General features: G+C 37.6%; 1 protein-coding gene across 1 annotated transcript in view; it reads left to right on the top strand.

Annotated features, from left to right (window-relative positions):
* Cngb3 (cyclic nucleotide gated channel subunit beta 3) overlaps nt 1-21,306 on the top strand; it is a 172,728-nt gene that overhangs the window by 74,805 nt on the left and 76,617 nt on the right. Inside the window, 6 exon segments of the mRNA XM_006983287.4 lie at nt 1,257-1,406; nt 2,667-2,875; nt 10,384-10,434; nt 12,333-12,419; nt 18,353-18,417; nt 19,116-19,238. Coding sequence (XP_006983349.4) covers nt 1,257-1,406; nt 2,667-2,875; nt 10,384-10,434; nt 12,333-12,419; nt 18,353-18,417; nt 19,116-19,238 — 685 coding nt within the window.

Below are 21,306 nucleotides of genomic sequence, written 5' to 3'. Positions count from 1 at the left end.
GCATACATCTGTAATCCCAGCACTCCTACAGCAACATGGGAGGCACAGACAGAAAAATCACCCGGAAGTTGACAGGCCAGATAGTCTAGAGAGCTAAGCAGCACAAACAAAAGAGACCCTGCCTGAAAACAAAGTGTAAGGTGTGAACTGACTCCTGAAACTTGTCCTCCGACTTCTATACACAGATCATTGCAGATGCACACCCATGCTCATACACATCATATGCACAGATCATTTACAACAAAAACAGAAGGAAAGGAAGGAAGAGAAGAGGAGAGTGTCAGGAGGAAGGACAAGTCACAAGGTCTAGTTGCTCCTGGACCATATTCTTCACTCCCTTGAACCTGTGAAAACTTACTCAAGAAAACTCTCAGACCGATGAAAACATAGGGAGCCCACATAAGGTGATCTTTAGGCCCAGACTATATGCAGAAGCAGCCAGCAATACCTGCTATGAGTGTTATCATTAATATTAAGCAATAACCATATTATACAAAATGCATATTACAAAATAAAAAATAGTTAATAGAGAAAGGGGAGATTAAAAACAGTCACATGAGAGAGGACAATTATCAATATTTTTAATAATTACAGAAGTATGGTATGAAAAAATAAGAATAATGGAGCACAAAATAATATATACTATGATTGATACTTGTCCAGTATTTAAAGAGAGAAAGAAGAAAAATGAATTCTTAAGAACAGATGAACATCTTCAAATCTAATTATAATGAAATGAGATAGACTGGAGGGAAGCTGTATTTTCAAAGCACACTATGCATTATACAGTAGTTAATGTTTGAGGAAATAAGATTGAAATAAATCACAGTTTGATAAACACATATTGAAAACAATATTTTGAGTATTGTTTACCCATAACTCAAAGGATATGTATGAAGGATGTGTTGTAACTTCAAAGTAAACCCTGGGGGATGGTAGACATTTGATCTGTGGTGCCTTGTGAATTTTAAACAGCAATTTCCCAAATTTCAGTGTTTTGATTCATTTTATTCAGTATTTTTCATATATATCACTATTTTATTTCATTTTGTATATATTTAGATAGTACAACATGATGCTTTATAATGCATATAGAAAAATAAATGTCATTAATTTAAACATGAGGATTTACTTTGCTTGCCTACACAAAGAGGGCAAGATTTTCAAATATTTTAATTTCATCAAAGCTAAATGCTTTGCTCATCAAGATAACTTATGTTAACTTCTTAAAATATTTCCCCTTTTTTCCTATAAAGTGAAGTCTACAGACATATCACCAACACAAGACAAGAATTCTAAGCTAAAAGAGCATCACCAAGGCAAGTGGTCATGCAAACTCCAGAGGTCACCTGAGAACGAGCACTTTAAAAGAATGAGACTTCCAAGAAGCATAGATTCATACACAGGTACAAGCAATGGGAATCCCACTGGGAGGGTCGCCAGTCACCAGAACCCCTCTTACCTAGAGATACAGAGAGAGCTTTAGTTTTTTCACAGTGTTACCTATCTTGAAAGCACAATTTAAACTATGTGAACTATTGTTTTCCTTTCTCTGTTGAAGACAAGAGATAAAATATTCCTGCCTGTTTTAAAACTCAGGCTATGGCTTTTCCTAACCAAAATAACCTTTGAAAAGAAAGCCTCAAGGAATTTGGAAATACACACGCACGCGCGCGCACACACACACACACACACACACACACACACACATACACACAGAGGTATGTGTGTATATACATTATATATATACATACATATATATACACACATATATAATATACATTCTGTCTTTTTCCATGGCTTCACTAAATTAATTACTCTAATCAAACAGATTCTCTCCTACATCCTCCCAGAGGCATATGATACTAACGTGTGAAGGGACACTGGTTGGCTCAATGGATTGGCTCTTCCCTTCTCCTATTGAGAACCAACTCTCTCTGGCAGGGTGAAGCCAATTCTCCTACTTGCCATGGGCAGGTCCTAATTACTGACTACCAAAAAATCCTTTGCTTCAGGAAGACTTTAGCAATGACACATCTAAATTTTCCAGGATTCTGCTTTCCTGAATCCAAACAGTGAAGTTACCCCCTGGAATAGACTCAGTCTAGTCAAAAGACAAAACGACACTGTCCACTTTTGGGAAAAGTGATACTATCATTTTGCTTCCTTTTGTACAGCATGGTGCCATCTATTCAAGACAGACATATTGAATATTTAACAGAAGTTCTTACTGCAAACTGCTTATCTCCAAAGTAACAGTGTTGGGGAGATGTCTCAGTCTATAAAGTGCCTACTATGCAAGCATGAAAATCTGAATTTGGATCATTAGCATCTCTGTAAAAGCTGGTCTTGGTAGTGCATGTATAATGGTAGCAACTGCGGCTGGATCCCCAAAGCTTGCTAACTAGCCATTCTAGCCAATAGATGAACTGCAAGACCATACCCCCAAAATAGGGTGAGAAATGGCAGAGGAAGACACCCAGTGTCAGCTTCTATTCTCTACACACCAGTGCACACACATTTTGTGCATTCGCATGCACATGTGCACACACAAACACACCATATATACCCATAAAGATAGTGCCTCAGTTTGGTTAAACTGAGAAAGAAACTTCTTGGAATGCTTGTGTGATGCTGTTGGGGTGACTTCAGCTCTATTTTGCTAGATCGAATCTATCTCCTGTGGCTCCTGCTTGTCACCATTGCCTATCACTGGAACTGTTGGCTGCTACCGGTGCGCCTTGCCTTTCCATACCAAACACCAGAAAACAGGCATTACTGGATTATTACTGACATCATATGTGATATCATCTACCTTGGTGATATGTTATTGATCCAGCCAAGACTCCAGTTTGTAAGAGGAGGAGAAATTATTGTAAGTGGAGTTTGGAGGAATAAATTGACAAATGAGCAATGTCTAATTGGACTAAAAAAATTAAATTTACAGTATTGTTTTATTTAACGTTTGTCTGTGAATAAAGCTTTGTCAGTGTCTGAATATTCTAATTCATCTTTCTTTTCATCTCTCCCTGATACTCTGTCTTCCACTTGATTCATTTTATTGGTAAAGCATTCTACTGGGTTTCTTTGTGACTAAATGAACTTTATATTTCTCTCAGATATGAATTTCTCTCATATCTCACAGATATGAATTCTTCTTTCATATCCTGTATTTATTTCTTATTTGTTTAACTGTTTCTTTGTACTAATTTTAATTAATTAATTGGAAGTTTATTTTTTTACCCAAATTATTTAATTATACTTTTTATGATTCCTTTTTAATTTTTGTATGAAATTTTATCTGGAATCCTCTTCTATGGAGTTATTTTTACAGGACTCATGTTGCTATATATGTATATACAAATATATATATATACATCTAGACTGTGACATGTGAGGCTGGGTTATTTTTTTTTGTTGGGTTTTTACTAGCTGTTTTCTTCCAGTTGAGGGGTTTCAATGTTAAAGTGAGGCTAGGTTGTGATAGATTTGAAGTATTGTTCATCTCCAGTGGACTAAGAATGGAGTCCAGTATCTAAATTAGACCCATCTGCTTAAGGCACCTGGTACAGTGCCTATAAAACTGTGAGTATAAAATATTCACTGCAGCTAGCACAAGTGCTGGATCCATTATGCAAATATCCTTATGACTGGCTTAAAAAATAATGTGTTTATATTCAATAACTATTGGGAGATAGAGGAAAAAGCATAGAGTAGCATTGCTAAGATGAGGTCAGACTTGGGGGGAAATGTGATAAGAACAGAGATTAGTATTAGAGTAATTGAGGAAAACGAAAGGAAAGTAGATGGAAGTGGGAAGCTGGAGTACTGTTAGGATCCACAGAGTTTAAGTATTAGTAAAGCTATGAAAGGCTCAAGTTAAGTAAAAGGAGGAGGGTATGTGAACAGAACAGGCAGAGATGAGGTAAAAATGGGAAGGAAAACATACGTGATATTTATAGGAAGGGTAGGAGACAGTACACAGTAGGTGAGTACAGTCACACCCTCACCCTTTTAATAACTGTAACTTCACTGTACTGACTATATGGGTGGCTGCTAAGCATATGTATATTCAAATTTTACAAATAAATAATACAAAAACTCAGAATTCCCCAGCATACTTTATCCATATTTCTAGTGCTCAACAGCATGTAGCTACTGTACTGCGCTGCAGACATTTCCACCAATTGCAAATTATGCTGGTGCAAAGCCATGTAAGACACTGAGAGGCTTTGCGGTGTCCTTCGGGAGTCCAGCCACAGGGGAAAACCATGTGCCTTGCCATTCACAAATCATAAGACCATGGTTGTCTTATTTTGTAATGAATATCTTCTAATCTGTTTCTTCTCTTTCTTGACTTTCCAAATTTATTATATCCCATTTCTCATGATCAAAGCAGTGGCCTCCCTCAAAAGCCAGAATTCTTACCTTTGAGATACTATATTCTTCTAGATTTTATTTCCAGTTTTAGAATTTCATAGTCAATCCCAATGATGAAAAAATAAAACAGAAAAATGTATTTTCATAAACATACACTTAAGTGTTAATCATCTGCTTTGCAGACACTTCCAAGCTAGACAGCAGAAAGTGTATCCCCTGGATGTCCACTGTGACTCCCTTATCACAAGTCCCTACAAGAACTGCACCAAACATGCCCTCCAAGATCAGAATAGGAAGGCCCAATTGCCAAAATGTATAGCAACTCAGAGTCATATATGTTATTGAATAAGAGAGTAGGGTTTTGAATCCTGAATATTTTCTTTTTAGTTCAGGAACTCTTAAGTTTTCAAAAATATGAAAAGAATAATTTTATCAATTTTTATTTTTAAAATTCTATTTTCTGGGACATGTGTCCTGTATTTAACTTTTTTCATTAAGCAAATTCTAAAGGCAATAATAGCCAAACCAGTGGCAAATATCTACTACTCAGAATATTCCCAGTACAGACTTCAGAGTATGAGTTCACTCATACCCCAGTCCTGGAGCTCACTGGCAGCTTGATGAATGATAATGATGATGTACAAATGAGAAGTAAACAACACCAAAAAAAAAAAAATAAGAAAAGAAAGAAAAAGGAAAAACCCCACTAATTTCAGCCTCCATTAGATGCACAAAATCAATGTTTGACAAACGGAAAATGACAAAATCACTAAAGGGAGACTTCTAGTTTCAATTTTCTAAGAGATCTTTGCACACAATAGAGTATTAAAACCCTGAAAAATAATCAATAAAAACACACTCAATGGACTCTATTCAAAATGCATTACCACAAGCTACAAACACAGAGCAGGAACTAATTGCTTTCTTTGCTCCAAAGAAGTTTAATGGTCCTATTAATTTAGAGTAGGTAGTTTTAGCCTTTGGAAGTTGATTACATTTGCTACAAAGTCTATGTACACTGAGTTCCAACCTGAAGATCACACTACGTTCATCTTTACGTGTTTTAAGGTATTCCACAGAAGTGTTTATTCATTTTCTGAACAAACATTTAAATGCCTACATATGCTAGGTAGACACACCTACCTACCTTCTGTACATACATTGTATTAACTTAATACATGCTTTACCAGGCCTGTAGGATAGTAATATTAATTCTACAAGTTTTTATTAGGATCGAGGTGCAAACAGCCACAGTAAAAGAAACCAGGAAGGTCTGCACGTGTTTTACATTCATTCACAAAGTCTTCTGAAAATGGTGCTACATAGAGATCCAAACACCAACAAAAAAATGCCTTGTTATAAAAATTCCCTTATATGTAGCAGAAATCAAGTTAGTAGTGGATATAATTTTATTTATACATTATATATTTTTATTGTGTGTGCCTATGACATGGGTGCCTTAGTGCTTGTGTGAAGGTGAAAAGACAACTTTCAGGAGTTGGGTCTATCCTTCCACCATGCGGAATCCAGGCTCAAACTCGGGTTGTTGGGTTTAGTGGATAGGCCATTCCTGTTGAGCAAGCTCACAGGCCCAACACTGGGTGTTGGATATGACACCCAACTACAGCCTTTGATTGATAAACCCAATAGTCACAAAGGATCTGTGGAAATGTTTAGTGGCCATTAATGACCATGTCATTTAGGTCTTCTATTATAAGAAACTGCTTTGAGCCCTCAAACCTCACAATTGTTGTTTATAAAAGTGACTTGGAAGGAATTACTGATTTCCTTGTACTCTAACTATTTTGATGCTCTTTCTTTTATTTAACTTTGATAAATAAAACATAGGATAACTATAATACACTAGAAACAAGCAGACCAGGCTCAAATTTCACTACTAAAATTTACTAATAGTATTATTTGAAGAAACTAGATTAACTCTTCCATTGAACACTTTCTTCTACTTGTAAAGTGAAAACAGTTCCTGTTTTATAAATCTATGATAAAGACTAAATATGTTGATATATACACATACACCAAGATATGGCTGGTAGAAGTAAATTGTTAGGTGAATTCAATGAATAAAAATCCACACATTTAGCATGTCCTTGTCTCTTCAGCTGTCTTTCTTACCTGACAGCAAGTTCCTAAAAGGTGAGAACAGTGTTCTACCCATTTTCCTATCTAACCATGGAATTCAAAGATATTCAAGGCATGTTTGTAAGGGGTGTGTGTGATAAAGCTGGCTCAAGGATTTTCTCTCTTTGAGTAATTCTTTAATTGCAGCCTCACATAATATTCTTTTTAAGGGCTTCTCTCTGTTCTGTTTTAAACTGCAGAATTGTTAATCAGAGGAGGTAAATAAGGAGTAAACATACTAACATCTGAGGAGAGCATTCTCTAAGACTATCTGCTAGGATAAGATTTAGGTGTAATTAGCATACCCTTCCGAAAGTAAGCCTCCCCTGAAGAAATGCTGTCTGCATAATAAGCAGGCTTTAAAGAGAGAAGGAATTAAAATGGGTGACATTTTAAAAGTAAGTACCTAATTGTCACTAGTAAACAGACTGATCCTCTTAAGGCTAATGGTGCCAAATTTATTTAGTGCTCAAAAGAACAGGGATTTTAAAATTGCTAAATGCCACTTTCCTTTAATCAAGCATTTTTAGTTGTGTTTACATTTATTCAATCACAGAATCATAGACTCCGAAAGGAAAGGGGAAAATGTGAGGGGGGAAATCTTCCTGGTTGGTGGGGGAATGCAATCTTTTAACATAGCAGCTTGGCACTTTGTGTTGTGTCTGTTTGTCTGTATCAGAGAAGCTATAATGGAGCTGTCTGATTTTACTCAATCTTTCCTGGTACAAAATTTATGAGACTACCAATGAAACCTGTCTATGCCTATTTATCCGTGGCTCAACAGTCCTTTTTTCCCACAGTACAAATCACTAACTGAGCATACCTTACATATATTTTCATATATTTCTGTAAAATTTACCATGTGTACATGGGTAAAAAGTATAAACATAATAGGGGGAGAGGGACTAGGAACTGAGTTGACTGGCAAATTGGGATGAGTTAATGTGGCACATGTGTGATGACTATATGTGTGTGTTTGGATGCATGTGTGTAGCTGTGTGTGTCTGCATGTGTGTGTGTATATATGTGCACATATGTGTGTCTATATGTGTGTATCTGTGTGTGTGTGTGTGTGTGTGTGTGTGTGTGTGTGTGTGTGTATCTGAACAAGTATATGGAAGCCAGAGGCTAATGTCAAGTGTCTCCCTCAGTTGTTTTCCACCTCTATTTTCTGAGACAGTCTCCTACTAAAAAGGAAGATCTTAGATGGGCCACAGTAGCTAGCCACTGAGCTTCAGGGATTTGCCTGCCGCTACCCACAGCCACACACAGCACTGAGTCTATAGATACATGCTACTGTGACCACCAAGCTCAGGTTTTCATGCTTATGTGGCAAGCATTTTACCAAATGGACCATCTACCAAGTCCCAACTAACTGATCTTAAACATTACTTAGAGAAGATTAAAAACAGTAATAAATATTAAATAACATGAATGATAATTGTTAGATGCTGCTACTTCTGTGTGCCCAAGTTCTAATATTGCAGTTAATTAATAGTTTATCAGAAACTTCTTCCTGCACATAACTGAAACATACATATGCCAGAATTCCTAGGATGCTAGAATTGCTTCTTTTAGGTCTCAATGTTAATATTAAGAGCCTTTCTACTCCTATGGTACATGGCACACATTTATCAAGCACCTACTGAGGTTAGAACTTTCAGGAACTGAGGAAATCCTGGGTTGGTAGGCCTGGATTTTATAAGAAAGCAGACTGAACAAGCTATGAGGAGCAAGCCAGGGAGCAGCACCCCTCCATGGCCTCTGCATCAGCTCCTGCCTCCAGGTTCCTACCCTGTTGGAGTTCTTGGCCTGACTTCCTTCAGTAATGGATTATGATGTGGAAGTGTAAACCAAATAAACCCTTTCCTCCCCCACCCCACCCCCAAAAAACAAACAAAAACAGTGTGTCTAACTATTTACATAGCTTAAACATGAAGGAGAAACAAAAAGAAGTAATACGGTGAACTTCTATGTTGTATATGTATGTATATGTATATGACATATGTCATCCTTTCCTGATGGATAGTTGGTACTATCTGTACCCTTTCACCTTTGAAATAACAGGAAACGTGATCTGAGCTCCAGGAACAGCCCCAGCAAAGGCATTCAAGTGAAAAACGCACAGATTTGAGGAACTGAGGGATACAGAAGGATAAGGAACTTCAAAACACTGCTGAGACAGGGAGAGCAGAGCCTGGTGAACTATAGAAGGAAATTTGGGTTTGTTTTTTTTTTTTCTTTTTTCGGAAAATCATGTAGAGTTATAGAATTTGACATAAATAGGGATTAAGTTCTCTGATTTAAGGAGACCTTTGTCTGCCATTGTGTAACGAACAAAGGGGAGCACCACTCAAGTCAGGGAGACCACTGCCAAGACAAAGACTGAAGAGCAGAGGCGGAGAGTAGCCTTGGCTGACTAACCAGCATGGATGGGTATGCTCAGAGAATATGCAGTACCAGGAGCTCACAGTCAGGCTTGAGGAGACTGGAGAATAACGATGAGTTCAGCTCTACTGACTGCAGCTCCTGGATGTGATATTAGGGGAGCATATAGAGATTTTATGTGGTCATCTTTGAAACGTCAAACATGGATGAGATTTTTCAAGAAGTAAATAGAATGAGAGGAAAAATAACAAAATTGTGAGATACGTTGCATGTTAAATGGCTAGCTGATGAGTCCAAGAAAGACACCAAAAAGCTGACCATAAGCAACTCGTGCAGGTAAACTGATTGGCCCTTCTGCTGCTTCCTTGAAAGAGACAGTCTTAAAAACAAAAATTTTTCCAGAAAATTCCAAAAACTACAAAATCTTCATCCCTCTCTCCATTCCTCTATCTCTTCATACACAAAATACTTACTGAGTTCTGAGAGTTCCACGTACTGCTTTACCCAGCTGTCAGAGTCAATCCTGTCCACAAGAAGATTACAGTTTAACCAGGTAGTCTGGTTTAAAATAAAATATCCAAGGAAATGGCGAGATTGCTCAATGGGTAAAAGGCATTTGCTGCACACCCTGGTGATCTGAGTGTGATTCTCAAACCCAGGTAAAGGTGGAAGGGCAGAACTAACCCCACAAAGATGCCCTATGATACACACACACACACACACACACACACACCATACAAATATGTACACAATGATAAATAAAAATTTTAAAGACCCAAGAAATGTATCATTTCAAAATATTCTGAGTTACATAGCACAATGTTAAGTGTGAGCAGGCTCCTGTGTGGCCTTCCCACTGCAGTTTTGTTGCTATGGAAGAAGTAGGAAGACAAATTATGACCAAACTCCTGCAGGTTAGGGGTGGACATGAGAAGAGGGTATAGAACAAAGCAAAATGGCTGACTCCCCTGCTGCTCCTATGTTAAAGTGGAAGACAATACAAAAAAGAAACAAAAGAGATTCTGTATTTGTCTGTCTGTCTGTCTGTGTGTGTGTGTGTGTGTGTGTGCGCGCGCGCGCGCGCGCGCACGCTTTTGATTTGCCTTGGTTTGGTTTTGTCTTACTGCTTTTTTATTTGTTTGTGTGGATTTTCATGTTTTCTTTCTTGTTTCTTATTTTTGGGGAGAGAAAGACCATGAAGTTAGGTGTGTGGGGAGGTGGGAAGAACCTGGGAAGAATTGGGAGAAAGGAAAGAATATGATCAAAATATACTATATTAAAATGTTTAGCTAAAAAAAAGATGAAATTAACACAAAGGAAGCCAGCACCCTGCGTAGTTGTGTTTTAAAAAGCAAGAGATTGGTGTATAGTTATAGGCTGAGATTGAAGAGAAAGAGTAGAGAGAAATAACTGGAACTTTATAAAGACTAATAAATACAATTTGCTGAGCCTAATCAAAACATAAACGTATTACAGGTAGATTCAAATGAGCTGAAGAGACACTACCGGAGCTCTACGAGATTTCAGGTAGGTGACTCACAAATAGCCCCAGAACTGCCCTGCTTAAGCAGAACCATTTTCACTTTAAGTGTCCTTTCCACAAACATGTCACCATCTTCTGTAACAAGCTTCACAGAGACCCAATTTTGTTTTATTAGACAGCAGTAAGTGCTCCTGAAATTTGATCCCCAATACTTTAGGCTGCATACATTCCCCTGTATCTGAAAATGGGGACTTAAATTCCAAGTTAAACTGCAGTTGGAGAAAGTGGGGTGTACCTTTTATAGTCTACAGAATTCTAGTTTCCAGTTCATGTGGTATGGTGGTATAAAGTCTTCAAAATTATTTCTATTCCTGCTTGTTCTTCATATGAGCAGTCATTTAGATGACACGGCATCTCCTTCTCTTAGATAAAATCATGATCTTATGTCTTACAGTCATCTCTTAATCTGTCTTCTAAATGAAAAGCTGGTAACATGGGGTTATCCAAGGCTCCCTAAGCCATTTCATGACTCCAGCCTCCCCTCCAAGGATAGGAACTTTGTTCTTCAAAGTCTGCTGGTAAATGTGCTGCCAGCACAAGGACTCAATGTTTTTAATATCTCTCTCTCTCTCTCTCTCTCTCTCTCTCTCTCTCTCTCTCTCTCTCTCTCTCTCTCTCTCCTCTCTCCCTCTCTCCCTCTCTCTCTCTCTCTCCCTCTCTCTCTCCCTCTCTCTCTCTCTCTCTCTCTCTCTCTCTCTCTCTCTCTCTCTCTCTCTCTCTCTCACACACACACACACACCACATACATACACACACACAAGATTTTTTTAAATATTTTTTAAAAGAAAGTAGACAAAATTATGCTGATTACTAAAGAATGCCATATGATTACCAAGCTATAAGCAGATCTGAATAATGTAAATGCATGAAAAGTTTTTAAATGAATATTTTAGCTATAATATCACAGTACTTTCAATACATCCTCTCATTTGAGTTGCTGATTTATTGTAAACAGAGCTGATTTCTATCTCTCTTTTATACTGTATAGTCTTTGATAGAAACTTTCATCCCATGTAGTTGGCAGAAATCACTGAGGAACCTAGATGAACCAGAATAACATAATCCACTCTGAGCATTGGAGGAATGGATGGACCACAAAGCAGTGTCATCGCCATGAATTTACAAGAGTTTCAAACAAAGTCAAACTAGATTTGATTTGTTTTCCAGAACCTCATGTCTCAAAGACTATGAAAATGTGTTTTAACATTAGCATCTGTGGCATCACTGAACTATGTGAGCCGACAAAAATCTGAGCAAAGGTGATATCTAAAGAGAACTCAGATAAAGGAAGGTGAAATAAAATGTACTGACATAGACTACTAGTATCCTTGTTTTCATGATATTGATGTCATTAAATGGCATCACGTATATTAAACTGAAAGCAATTTTGGATTAAATAGTATATAATTCATTACAGCTTGACAACTACATACTATTCTAGTTTAAATGTGGAAGATCTCCCATAAACCCACACTTGGTCCCTGGATGTTGACACAGTTTGGAAAGGTGGTAGAGCCTTTAAAAGGTGAAGCCTTGCTGGAGGAATTGGCACACTGGTGGCCAATTTGAAGATGATAGCTCTCTGGACCTCTACTTCCTGTTCACTCTCTGCTTCCTGAGTTAGATCACATTGTGACCAGCCACCTTCCTGCTCCTGTCCCCATGCCTTCCCTGCCTAGGCCATGTCCTATTTACTGTGATGAACTATAACCCTCTAGATCCGTAAGCTAAAATGAACTCTTTTGTCCTTAGGTTGCTTAGCCGGACATTTTATCACAGCAACAGAAAAGTAGCTTGTACATATATTAGCATGCATGGGTACAAATCCAAGTAGAGGAAAGTATGCAAACTCTACATAATTGTGAATATATCCTTTCAACAGATGGATGTCATATCTCTATTGCCATTTGAAGTTCTCTACATCTTCTTTGGATTTAATCCAATATTTAGAATAAACCGGATACTAAAGGTAAAGAAACTATATTCAGCTGCCTTCTCCTTGTCCTAATGGAAATCTTGGAGCAGGTTAAGATATGCTAAAATTAACAGTGCTCTTAACTTTTTCTGAATGTTCTTCTATTTCTCTGTCTTCATCAGTATTATAATTTTTTGATAAATAATAAAAAATGCCATTGCTTCCATGATAGAAATGACTCCCAATTGCTTCTAATCTGTCTTACAATAGGTATTCTTTCCTTTAAAGATCCCAGCCACAGTTTCCCCTCCCTCCTCTCCTCCTAATCCCATTCCCTATGCCCCTCTATTCCCAACCCCAGTCCTCTCTTTCTCCATTTCTTTACAACAGGTATTTTTTTTTTTGAGACAGGGTTTCTCTGCGTAGCTTTGCACCTTTCCTGGAGCTCACTTGGTAGCCCAGGCTGGCCTCGAACTCACAGAGATCCACCTGGCTCTGCCTCCCAAGTGCTGGGATTAAAGGCGTGCGCCACCACTGCCCGGCACAACAGGTATTTTTATAACCCAAAATAGGAGTGCTTTTGTACTTCTAAAAATGACTAGAATTACAAATAAGGATTTTATTATTTTAATTTTTCCCTGCATCCTGTTTTTATAGAGAGTTCCTGAATGTTTGAAATAACAGTCTATAAAATGAAAGAGACAGATGGGGTCACCTCTAAGCTTTTATTCACCTAAGATTCTCTAATAATAGAAACAATGCAAACATAGTTTTACATCTTTGGCTACAGCTAAAGTACTTATCAGGATGTGGTGGCTTTCTATAATCTGAGCCTGTGGGAGGCTGAGGATTTTCATGAGTTGGCAGCCAGTCTAGGCTACAGAATAATTTTCAGGCTAGCCTGAGCTATAGCATTAGATTCTGTCTCAAACAAACAAACAAAAAAATCACAAAGCAGTTACATTTTCTGAATCCCTGAGATATACTTATATTACAGTTTACCTAGCTTTAAGAAAACAAAGTAAAATTTTCTTTGTACTAATATGGAAATGAGTTCAATATAAATTGCTAAGGAAAAGGGGGAAAGCCACATAGAGAACAGTTTACAGAACACAACTAATCTATGTAAAATAGAAAGAAAAAAATGTTAGGTTTTATAAATTTACTTAAATTCCTAAACAATACAAATATTTTTCAGAAAGCAGCTGCCTAAGATGAGAAGGAAAATCAGGATGAATAGAGGCAAGAAGAACAGAACTTTTTTGTTTGTTGGTTTTGGTTTTTTTGTTTTTTGTTTTTTGTTTTTTGTTTTTTGTTTTTTCAAGACATCGTTTCTCTGTGTAGTTTTGGTGCCTGTCCTGGATCTCACTCTGTAGACCAAGCTGGCCTCCAGCTCACAAGGAGCCCTGCCTGGCTCTGCCTCCCAAGTGCTGGGATTAAAAGCATGCGACCCTACTGCCCAGCCTAAGAACAGAACTTTTAAGGGATATATTTAATGTTGATTTTTAAATACTTACATGTATTGTCAATTCAAAAATATTCTAAAATTTGTTTCATAAACTCAAGTTTGTTGAGTAACTTATACAAATTAGAGAAAAATCTGAGTGATTTTTATACAAACCTTTAAGAAACCCTTCTTAAAAGGAACAGAAAAAGATTTTATGAATTTAATAAATTAATTTAATTGCTCCCTTTTTGCATCCTGAGAAAACAAGTTGATTATTTTTCCAGCATAACCTGGCCACAGTGATGGATCCTACAATAGCACTGCAAAGTACACACTTTGCTTCTATTATCTATTTTATTCCTCCCAACAAGTTTATGTTACCAGTGAGGTAGATGAGAATCAGCATAGAGGGAAATCCTGCTCATCCACAGTGATAACGTATGCAATAGTCATCTTATTCCAGATTAATTTCTATAATATTGGTAGATAGAGATCAGGCCTAAAAAGCTTTCTTTCTATGCCCATGATTTTTCTAAGTTTAGAGAGTCCCACCCCATATCCCTACATACCCAGGAAAACTCTAGAGGCTGCTGGTGTGACTTTGGAATAGGACGGTAAACTGAGGCAGAGCACAATGTTCCAAGCAGTCTAGCCCCAGAGCACCATCCTGTAAAACTTAGAATCTCACAGGAAAGTTCAGGAGGCATGTGTTCAAAAATAACCAATTTGCGAAAAGACTCTTTCAAAAAGATTCCTATGGATTTTGGAGTTCTCATGGCTTTTTAATGAATGCTTATAAAATGATCATCTCTGAATCCATGTTAGGGAGACTGCTACAGCCAGCATTTTAATGTAGGATATTATATAAATCAATACTGATTTTTTTGTCTGACTGCATAGTCCAATCTTTCAGTTATATAGGTGTTGTTTTAATGGACAATTTTCTGGGGTAAATATTGTCATGTACCTGTCTCCAGGTTATAATAAAAAAAAATGCTATGAACATAAATTTTCTCTACTATAATAAATACATTAGTTGTCAAACATTGTCCTTTGAGCAAACTTCTAGTAAATGCCCAATAAAAAAAGTTACCAAAAATTGAAATTATCACAACTGAGCTTTTGAGGGATATTTTTAGGAATTCTAGAGGAAAAAATAATCATTTGTGTATATTTATAGCTTAAGAGCTATTACTACTATATATATTATTTTTTCATCCAAAGACATAGCAGTAACATATAAATTGGGGAATATTTTGGAACAATTGTCTCTGAGGACTCTTGTCTATAAGATCTTCCCCTTCTGAGTCCATTCAGCGTATCAATGCATACCTTCATACACTCCTTTCAGGGCTACTTCTTTTTTTTTTTTTTTTGAGTAAAACCAAAACTTATTCTAAGCCACAGTCATCCTAGGGTCCCACCCTGCCATATAGCCTCCCTGGTTCTGTGGGTTGCAGTCTGATTGTTCTTTGCTTTATATCTAGAATCCACTTATGAGTGAGCATATACCATGTTTGTCCTTCTGGGTTTGGGTTACCTCACTCAGGATGATTTTTTCTAGTTCCATCCACTTGCCTGCAAATTTCATGCTTTCATTGTTTTTCTCTGCTGAGTAGTACTCCATTGTGTATATGTACTACATTTTCTTAATTCATTCTTCAGTTGACGGGCAAATAGTGCTGCTATGAACATAGTTGAGCATGTTTCTTTGTGGTATGATTGAATATTCCTTGGATATATGTCCAAGAGTGATATGGCTGGGTCTTGAGGTAGATCGATTCCCAATTTTCTGAGAAACCACCATACTGATTTCCACAGTAGTTGTACAAGTTTGCATTCCCACCAACAGTGGAGGAATGTTCCCTTTGCTCCACATCCTCTCCAACATTGACTGTCATTAGTGTTCTTGATCATCCCCATTCTGACAGGTGTAAGGTGGAATCTCAGAGTCATTTTGATTTGCATTTCTCTGATGATTAAGGATGCTGAGCATTTCTTCAAATGTTTTTCAGCCATTTGTGATTCTTCTTTTGAGAATTCTCTGTTTAGCTCTTCAGCCCATTTTTTAATTGGATTGTTCAGTATTTTTTTTTTTTTTTTTTTTTTTTGGTTTTTCGAAACAGGGTTTCTCTGTGTAGCTTTGCGCCTTTCCTGGAGCTCACTTGGTAGCCCAGGCTGGCCTCGAACTCACAGAGATCCGCCTGACTCTGCCTCCCAAGTGCTGGGATTAAAGGCGTGCGCCACCAACGCCCGGCTTTTTTTTTTTTTTTTTTTTTTTGGTTTTTTCGAGACAGGGTTTCTCTGTGTAGCTTTGCACCTTTCCTGGAGCTCACTTGGTAGCCCAGGCTGGCCTCGAACTCACAAAGATCCGCCTGCCTCTGCCTCCCGAGTGCTGGGATTAAAGGCGTGCGCCACCACGCCCGGCGGATTGTTCAGTATTTTGATGTCTAGTTTCTTGAGTTCTTTATATACTTTGGAGATCAGTTCTCTGTCAGATGTGGGGTTGGTAAAGGTCTTTTCCCATTCTGTAGGCTGTCTTTTGGTCTTATTGACCATGTCTTTTGCCCTACAAAAGCTTCTCAGTTTCAAGAGGTCCCATTTATTAATTGTTGTGCTCAGTGTTTGTGCTGCTGGTGTTATATTTAGGAAGTGATCTCCTGTGCCAATGCATTCAAGTGTACTTCCTACTTTCTCTTTTTATTAAGTTTAGTGTAATTGGATTTATGTTGAGATCTTTGATCCACTTGGACTTGAGTTTTGTGCATGGTGACAGATATGGATCTATTTATAATTTTTTACATATTGACATCCAGTTTGTTGAAGATACTTTCTTTTTTCCATTGTATAGTTTTGGCTTCTTTGTCAAATATCAGGTGTTCATACGTGCATGGATTAATATCAGGGTCTTCAATTCGATTCCATTGGTCTGTATGTTGGTTTTTATACCAGTACCAAGCTGTTTTTATTACTATGGTTTTATAGAAGAGCTTTAGGTCAGGGATGGTGATGCCTCCAGATGTTGCATTATTATACAGGATTCTTTTAGCTATCCTGGGTCTTTTGTTTTTCCATATGAAGATGAGTATTTTTCTTTCCAAGTCTGTAAAGAATTGTGTTGGGATTTTGATGGGGATTGCATTGAGTCTGTAGATTGCTTTTGGTAAGATCGCCATTTTTACTATGTTAATTCTATCTATCCATGAGCATGGGAGATCCTTCCATTTTCTGATATCTTCTTCAATTTTTTTCTTTAGAGATTTGAAGTTCTTATCAAAAAGGTCCTTCACTGTAGTTAGTGTTATCCCAAGGTAGTTTATATTATTTGTGACTATTGTAAAGGGTGATGTTTCTCTGACTTCTTAGCCCTTTTATCATTTGTGTATAGGAGGGCTACTGATTTTTTTGAGTTGATCTTGTATCCTGCCACTTTACTGAAGGAGTTTAACAGCTGTAGGAGTTCCCTGGTAGACTTTTTGGGGTCAGTTATGTATACTATCATATCATCTGCAAATAGTAAAAAGTTTACTTCTTTTCCAATTTGTATCCCTTTGATCTCCTTTTTTTGTCTTATCTGTCTCCCGAGTGCTGAGATTAAAGGCATGCACCCCCACCACCCCGCTGCTACTTCTTATTATGTTCTTTTTTAGGTAAGGAGCCAAGGTACAAAGCAGATATTTCCAGAGTCATGTAACAATAAATACATATCAGCAATAGGGCTGGCATTTAGCTCTGTGATTCATGGTGACTCCATGGTTTTATTCCATGCTCTATTACCTAAAGAAATGAAGAAGGGAGGAAAGAATGGGAAAAGAATATCCAAAGGAAGTAAGAGCCGAGACAAAAGTAGAAATAAAAAGAAAACATACAGCAGTTGTCATTCTGTGCCTGAGTTACCTCATTCAGTAAAATTTTTTCTAGTTCCATCCATTTACCTGAAAATGTCATGATTTCATTTTTCCTAACAGCTGAGTAAATATCCCTGTGTGTAAATGTGCCACATTTAAGAAAGAAGCTTAAGGGAGCACCAACTCTATTTGGTTAGATCACATGAAGCCACTGAACCTTCAGATAACAGATAACTAATGCTTCGTGGACTTTGTATTTTGAAAACTATATATACAATTTGCCACCTCTTCCTTAAAAATAAAGTTATTGTTAGCAACAATGTATTTTTCTTCTTTCATTTATGTTTTGGGAATATGATTTTAATCATTGAAAAAGAGAACTTTATTATATGCATTACAAAGAAACCCACTGGTGATTTTCAACAAGCATCACAAATAAGACTGTAACCAAAGGATAGAAATATAATAAAGTAATAAGCTCTATAAGTTTGGCAAAGTGTTAAAATGCACTGTCAAGAGAAAATCCCACTAATGACATATGTTTTTAAAATTTTTAAAGAAAATCCCATATGACATGTTTTTAAAGACATGAATAAAATTATTTCCAATGAATAAAATATGTTATATAAATTTATCTAAATAAACATGCAGTTAAATTGCTTTTGAATTTCTTCTGCTTATTTCTTTTACAGTACACTTCATTCATTGAGTTTAATAATCGCCTCGAGTCTATAATGGATAAAGCATATATCTACAGGTGAGTATCATTAGTAAATTTGGAGGAAGTAGAGAAAGTGATGGCAAAATATTTTAGACAGCATTTAGAAGACAATGACCACACTGTTCAAAAATGTAGGACATTTTCTATTTTGCTATATAAAATAAGTGCATGATCCAAAGCAAATTGGGTTATTTCAAGTCAGATTAAAGTAAGGAAGCCATAGTAGAAAAAAGGACCTATTGTGTTTCCATTTAAACAATAAGAGACAAGCATACTCCTGCATGTCAGCTCTCCATCTCTCATGACAACTCATGCCTAGTCTAAATTTCACTCATTTGTCATTCTGAACTTCATGAGCACAGAGACCTTCAGTCACAGTTCATCACAGCATGAAGTCCTGTGAGCCTTTCCAATATCCAGGTAAATCAGTGTGGCATATTTTATGGGATTCAAAATGAAGAAGTGACCCTTGAGGCGTGTCTTTCACAGACTTGACTCACACCATCTGTGCAAAGAAATGAAGACTTTTTTTACACTCTGTCAAGCCCATTCAAGACTCTTCAGTCAGACAACATGTGATGTCACCTTCTCTTTCTACTGTGCAAATGAGAGTTGACACTTGGCAAATCTAAAGCAAGATGGCTCTTAGGAGACATAGAGCAAATGAAAATGTTGGAATCAGTTGCTTTCCTGAAACAATGTCACCTTTACTTTCCATTTATTCTCTCTGACAGAGTCATCCGGACAACTGGCTACTTGCTGTTCCTGCTGCACATTAATGCCTGTGTTTATTACTGGGCCTCAGACTATGAAGGAATTGGCACAACTAAATGGGTCTATAATGGCGAAGGAAACAAGTGAGTTCTAATTTTGAAAGACACTTTTATTTGTTCTTCTCAATTTTCAGTTTGGGTATATGAAGGTTCATAAGCCAGAATTTGTCTGAGGTTTTATAAGCGTATATTAGTTGTCCATAATAATGGATTTATATATGGCATCTTTTCATGAGGGTATGCCATGCGTTTTAGCCATATCCACACCTCCCAATACCCTTGCTTATCCTCTTCCCACTCCCATTGATCCCGTCCTCTTCTCAACTACTTCCTCTTCTACTTTCAGGTTATGTGTGATTGTGTATGTATGTGTGTGTGTGTGTGTGTGTGTGTGTGTGTGTGTGTGTGTGTATGTATGTATGTATGTATATCCTAGGTTGGTCGGCAAAATCTGATTCTTACTTTGAACCACAATAAAAAAAGTTTGGAAGCCTCTGCTTTAGGTAACGTAGCAATAAGGTAACTTAATAACTATAATGATGGTTGTTAGTAATGATTAATGTTAATTATTTAGGGAGCAGGTGCAATAGCTAATTCGTTGATAACTGAAGGGTTTTATGGGTTTATGATTCAGCTATATCCACTAACTTAACTAGAGAATAACAAGACCCATAAATAAAACTTGACACTTAAGCAGCAAGTGTCCCATGAATGAAACAGGTCACTTGAAATTTTTAATGTAAAAGAATCAGGTTTCAGTCATGACAATTGGGTTATTTAATAGCAAAATTTCCCTTTCAGTCAGTACAAGGGCCTGGGATAAAGCAGACTACACTAACTTTATGCTCTAGTGAAATGACACTGGACACATTGGAAGACAATGTATTCACTAGAACAAAAGTAACTTTCAGAATTCCTTTGAGGAGCAACACATAGCAACCTTGGGATGGAAAGCAAAGAGATTGAAAATATCTCACAAAATTATATACTACCCAAAGCAAGTCAGTTATGTGCACAGTATTACATTCTTTCACTTTTAACCTTAACCAATTTTCTGAATATTTTTAATATTACAATATAATTACATCACTTCCCCTTTCCCTTTCCTCCCTCCAAACCATCGCTTATATTCCTCCTTGCTCTCTTTCAAATCATGGCCTCCCTTTTCATTAACTGTTAGAAGTTGGTTTTTTTTTTTTACAATCTTATATTCAAAGGCCCAGTGATTATGAAACAGAGAGAGAGAGAGAGAGAGAGAGAGAGAGAGAGAGAGAGAGAGAGAGAGGCAGAGACACAGAGAGAATAAATATGGCCCTAGAAAGTTTAAAATCAATCCTGTACATTTATAAACAAAATGGATTTAGTATGGGAAGTAATTCGTGTATTTACTTTGATTTGACTAACTTTATGAAAAATTAAAATGGCAACTATAGGAATTCAGCCAAGCACGGGCTGGGAATTCTAACCCTGACCTATCTCGGACTCCAGCAGTGCCTCTACCCGATGCCATGCGGCTGGGGTAGGAGGACCTCAGCCTATGGTGCCTGGCAGTTGAGAACTATAGTGATCTCTTTGTAATGAGGAAGCATGGCCCATCCCAGCATCATGGTGAACTGAGTGGAACACGCAGACCCAAACGCAGGACTAGGTCTGTCTTCCATGAGCTCCGAGGAGAAAACATGAGCCCACCTGGCAACTTACAGCACCAGTCAGAAGGGCACTATTAGAATGAGCAGAAATGGTGAGGAGGCTGGCTGCTTGACCAGCTGCAAACACGGGAAAGAGAGCCCTTTACTTCATCTGGGCAGCATAGCAGAGCTGACCCTTTTGATGAGAGCACAGGTTGAGGCAATCGTGAGAATCGTGAGACAGGGCCCCACCCTTCATCTGCCATATGGCAGCATGGGCTGGGGAGAGAAGCCCTTTCCCCGCCCTTGCCCATCAATGATTAAGGCAGATGGGAGAACTGTCCCTGTCCCAAACAAGCTTCAACACTCAGAAGAGCAATAATGCCAGCTCTGTTGGTGCAGGTATGGGTGAACCAGCCCTGAAGTGGTGAGCATAGGAGAGCTGTCCCCATTGCTCATCTGTTTTGTGGCAGCATGGGCAGGGGAGAGTTGCCCCCCCACCCCCATGAACGCCTGAGGCAGAT

This window comes from Peromyscus maniculatus, chromosome 2 (assembly GCF_049852395.1).
Source record: "Peromyscus maniculatus bairdii isolate BWxNUB_F1_BW_parent chromosome 2, HU_Pman_BW_mat_3.1, whole genome shotgun sequence".
NCBI classification, from domain to species: domain Eukaryota; kingdom Metazoa; phylum Chordata; class Mammalia; order Rodentia; family Cricetidae; genus Peromyscus; species Peromyscus maniculatus.
This window is presented reverse-complemented; position numbering and strand designations above follow the sequence as displayed.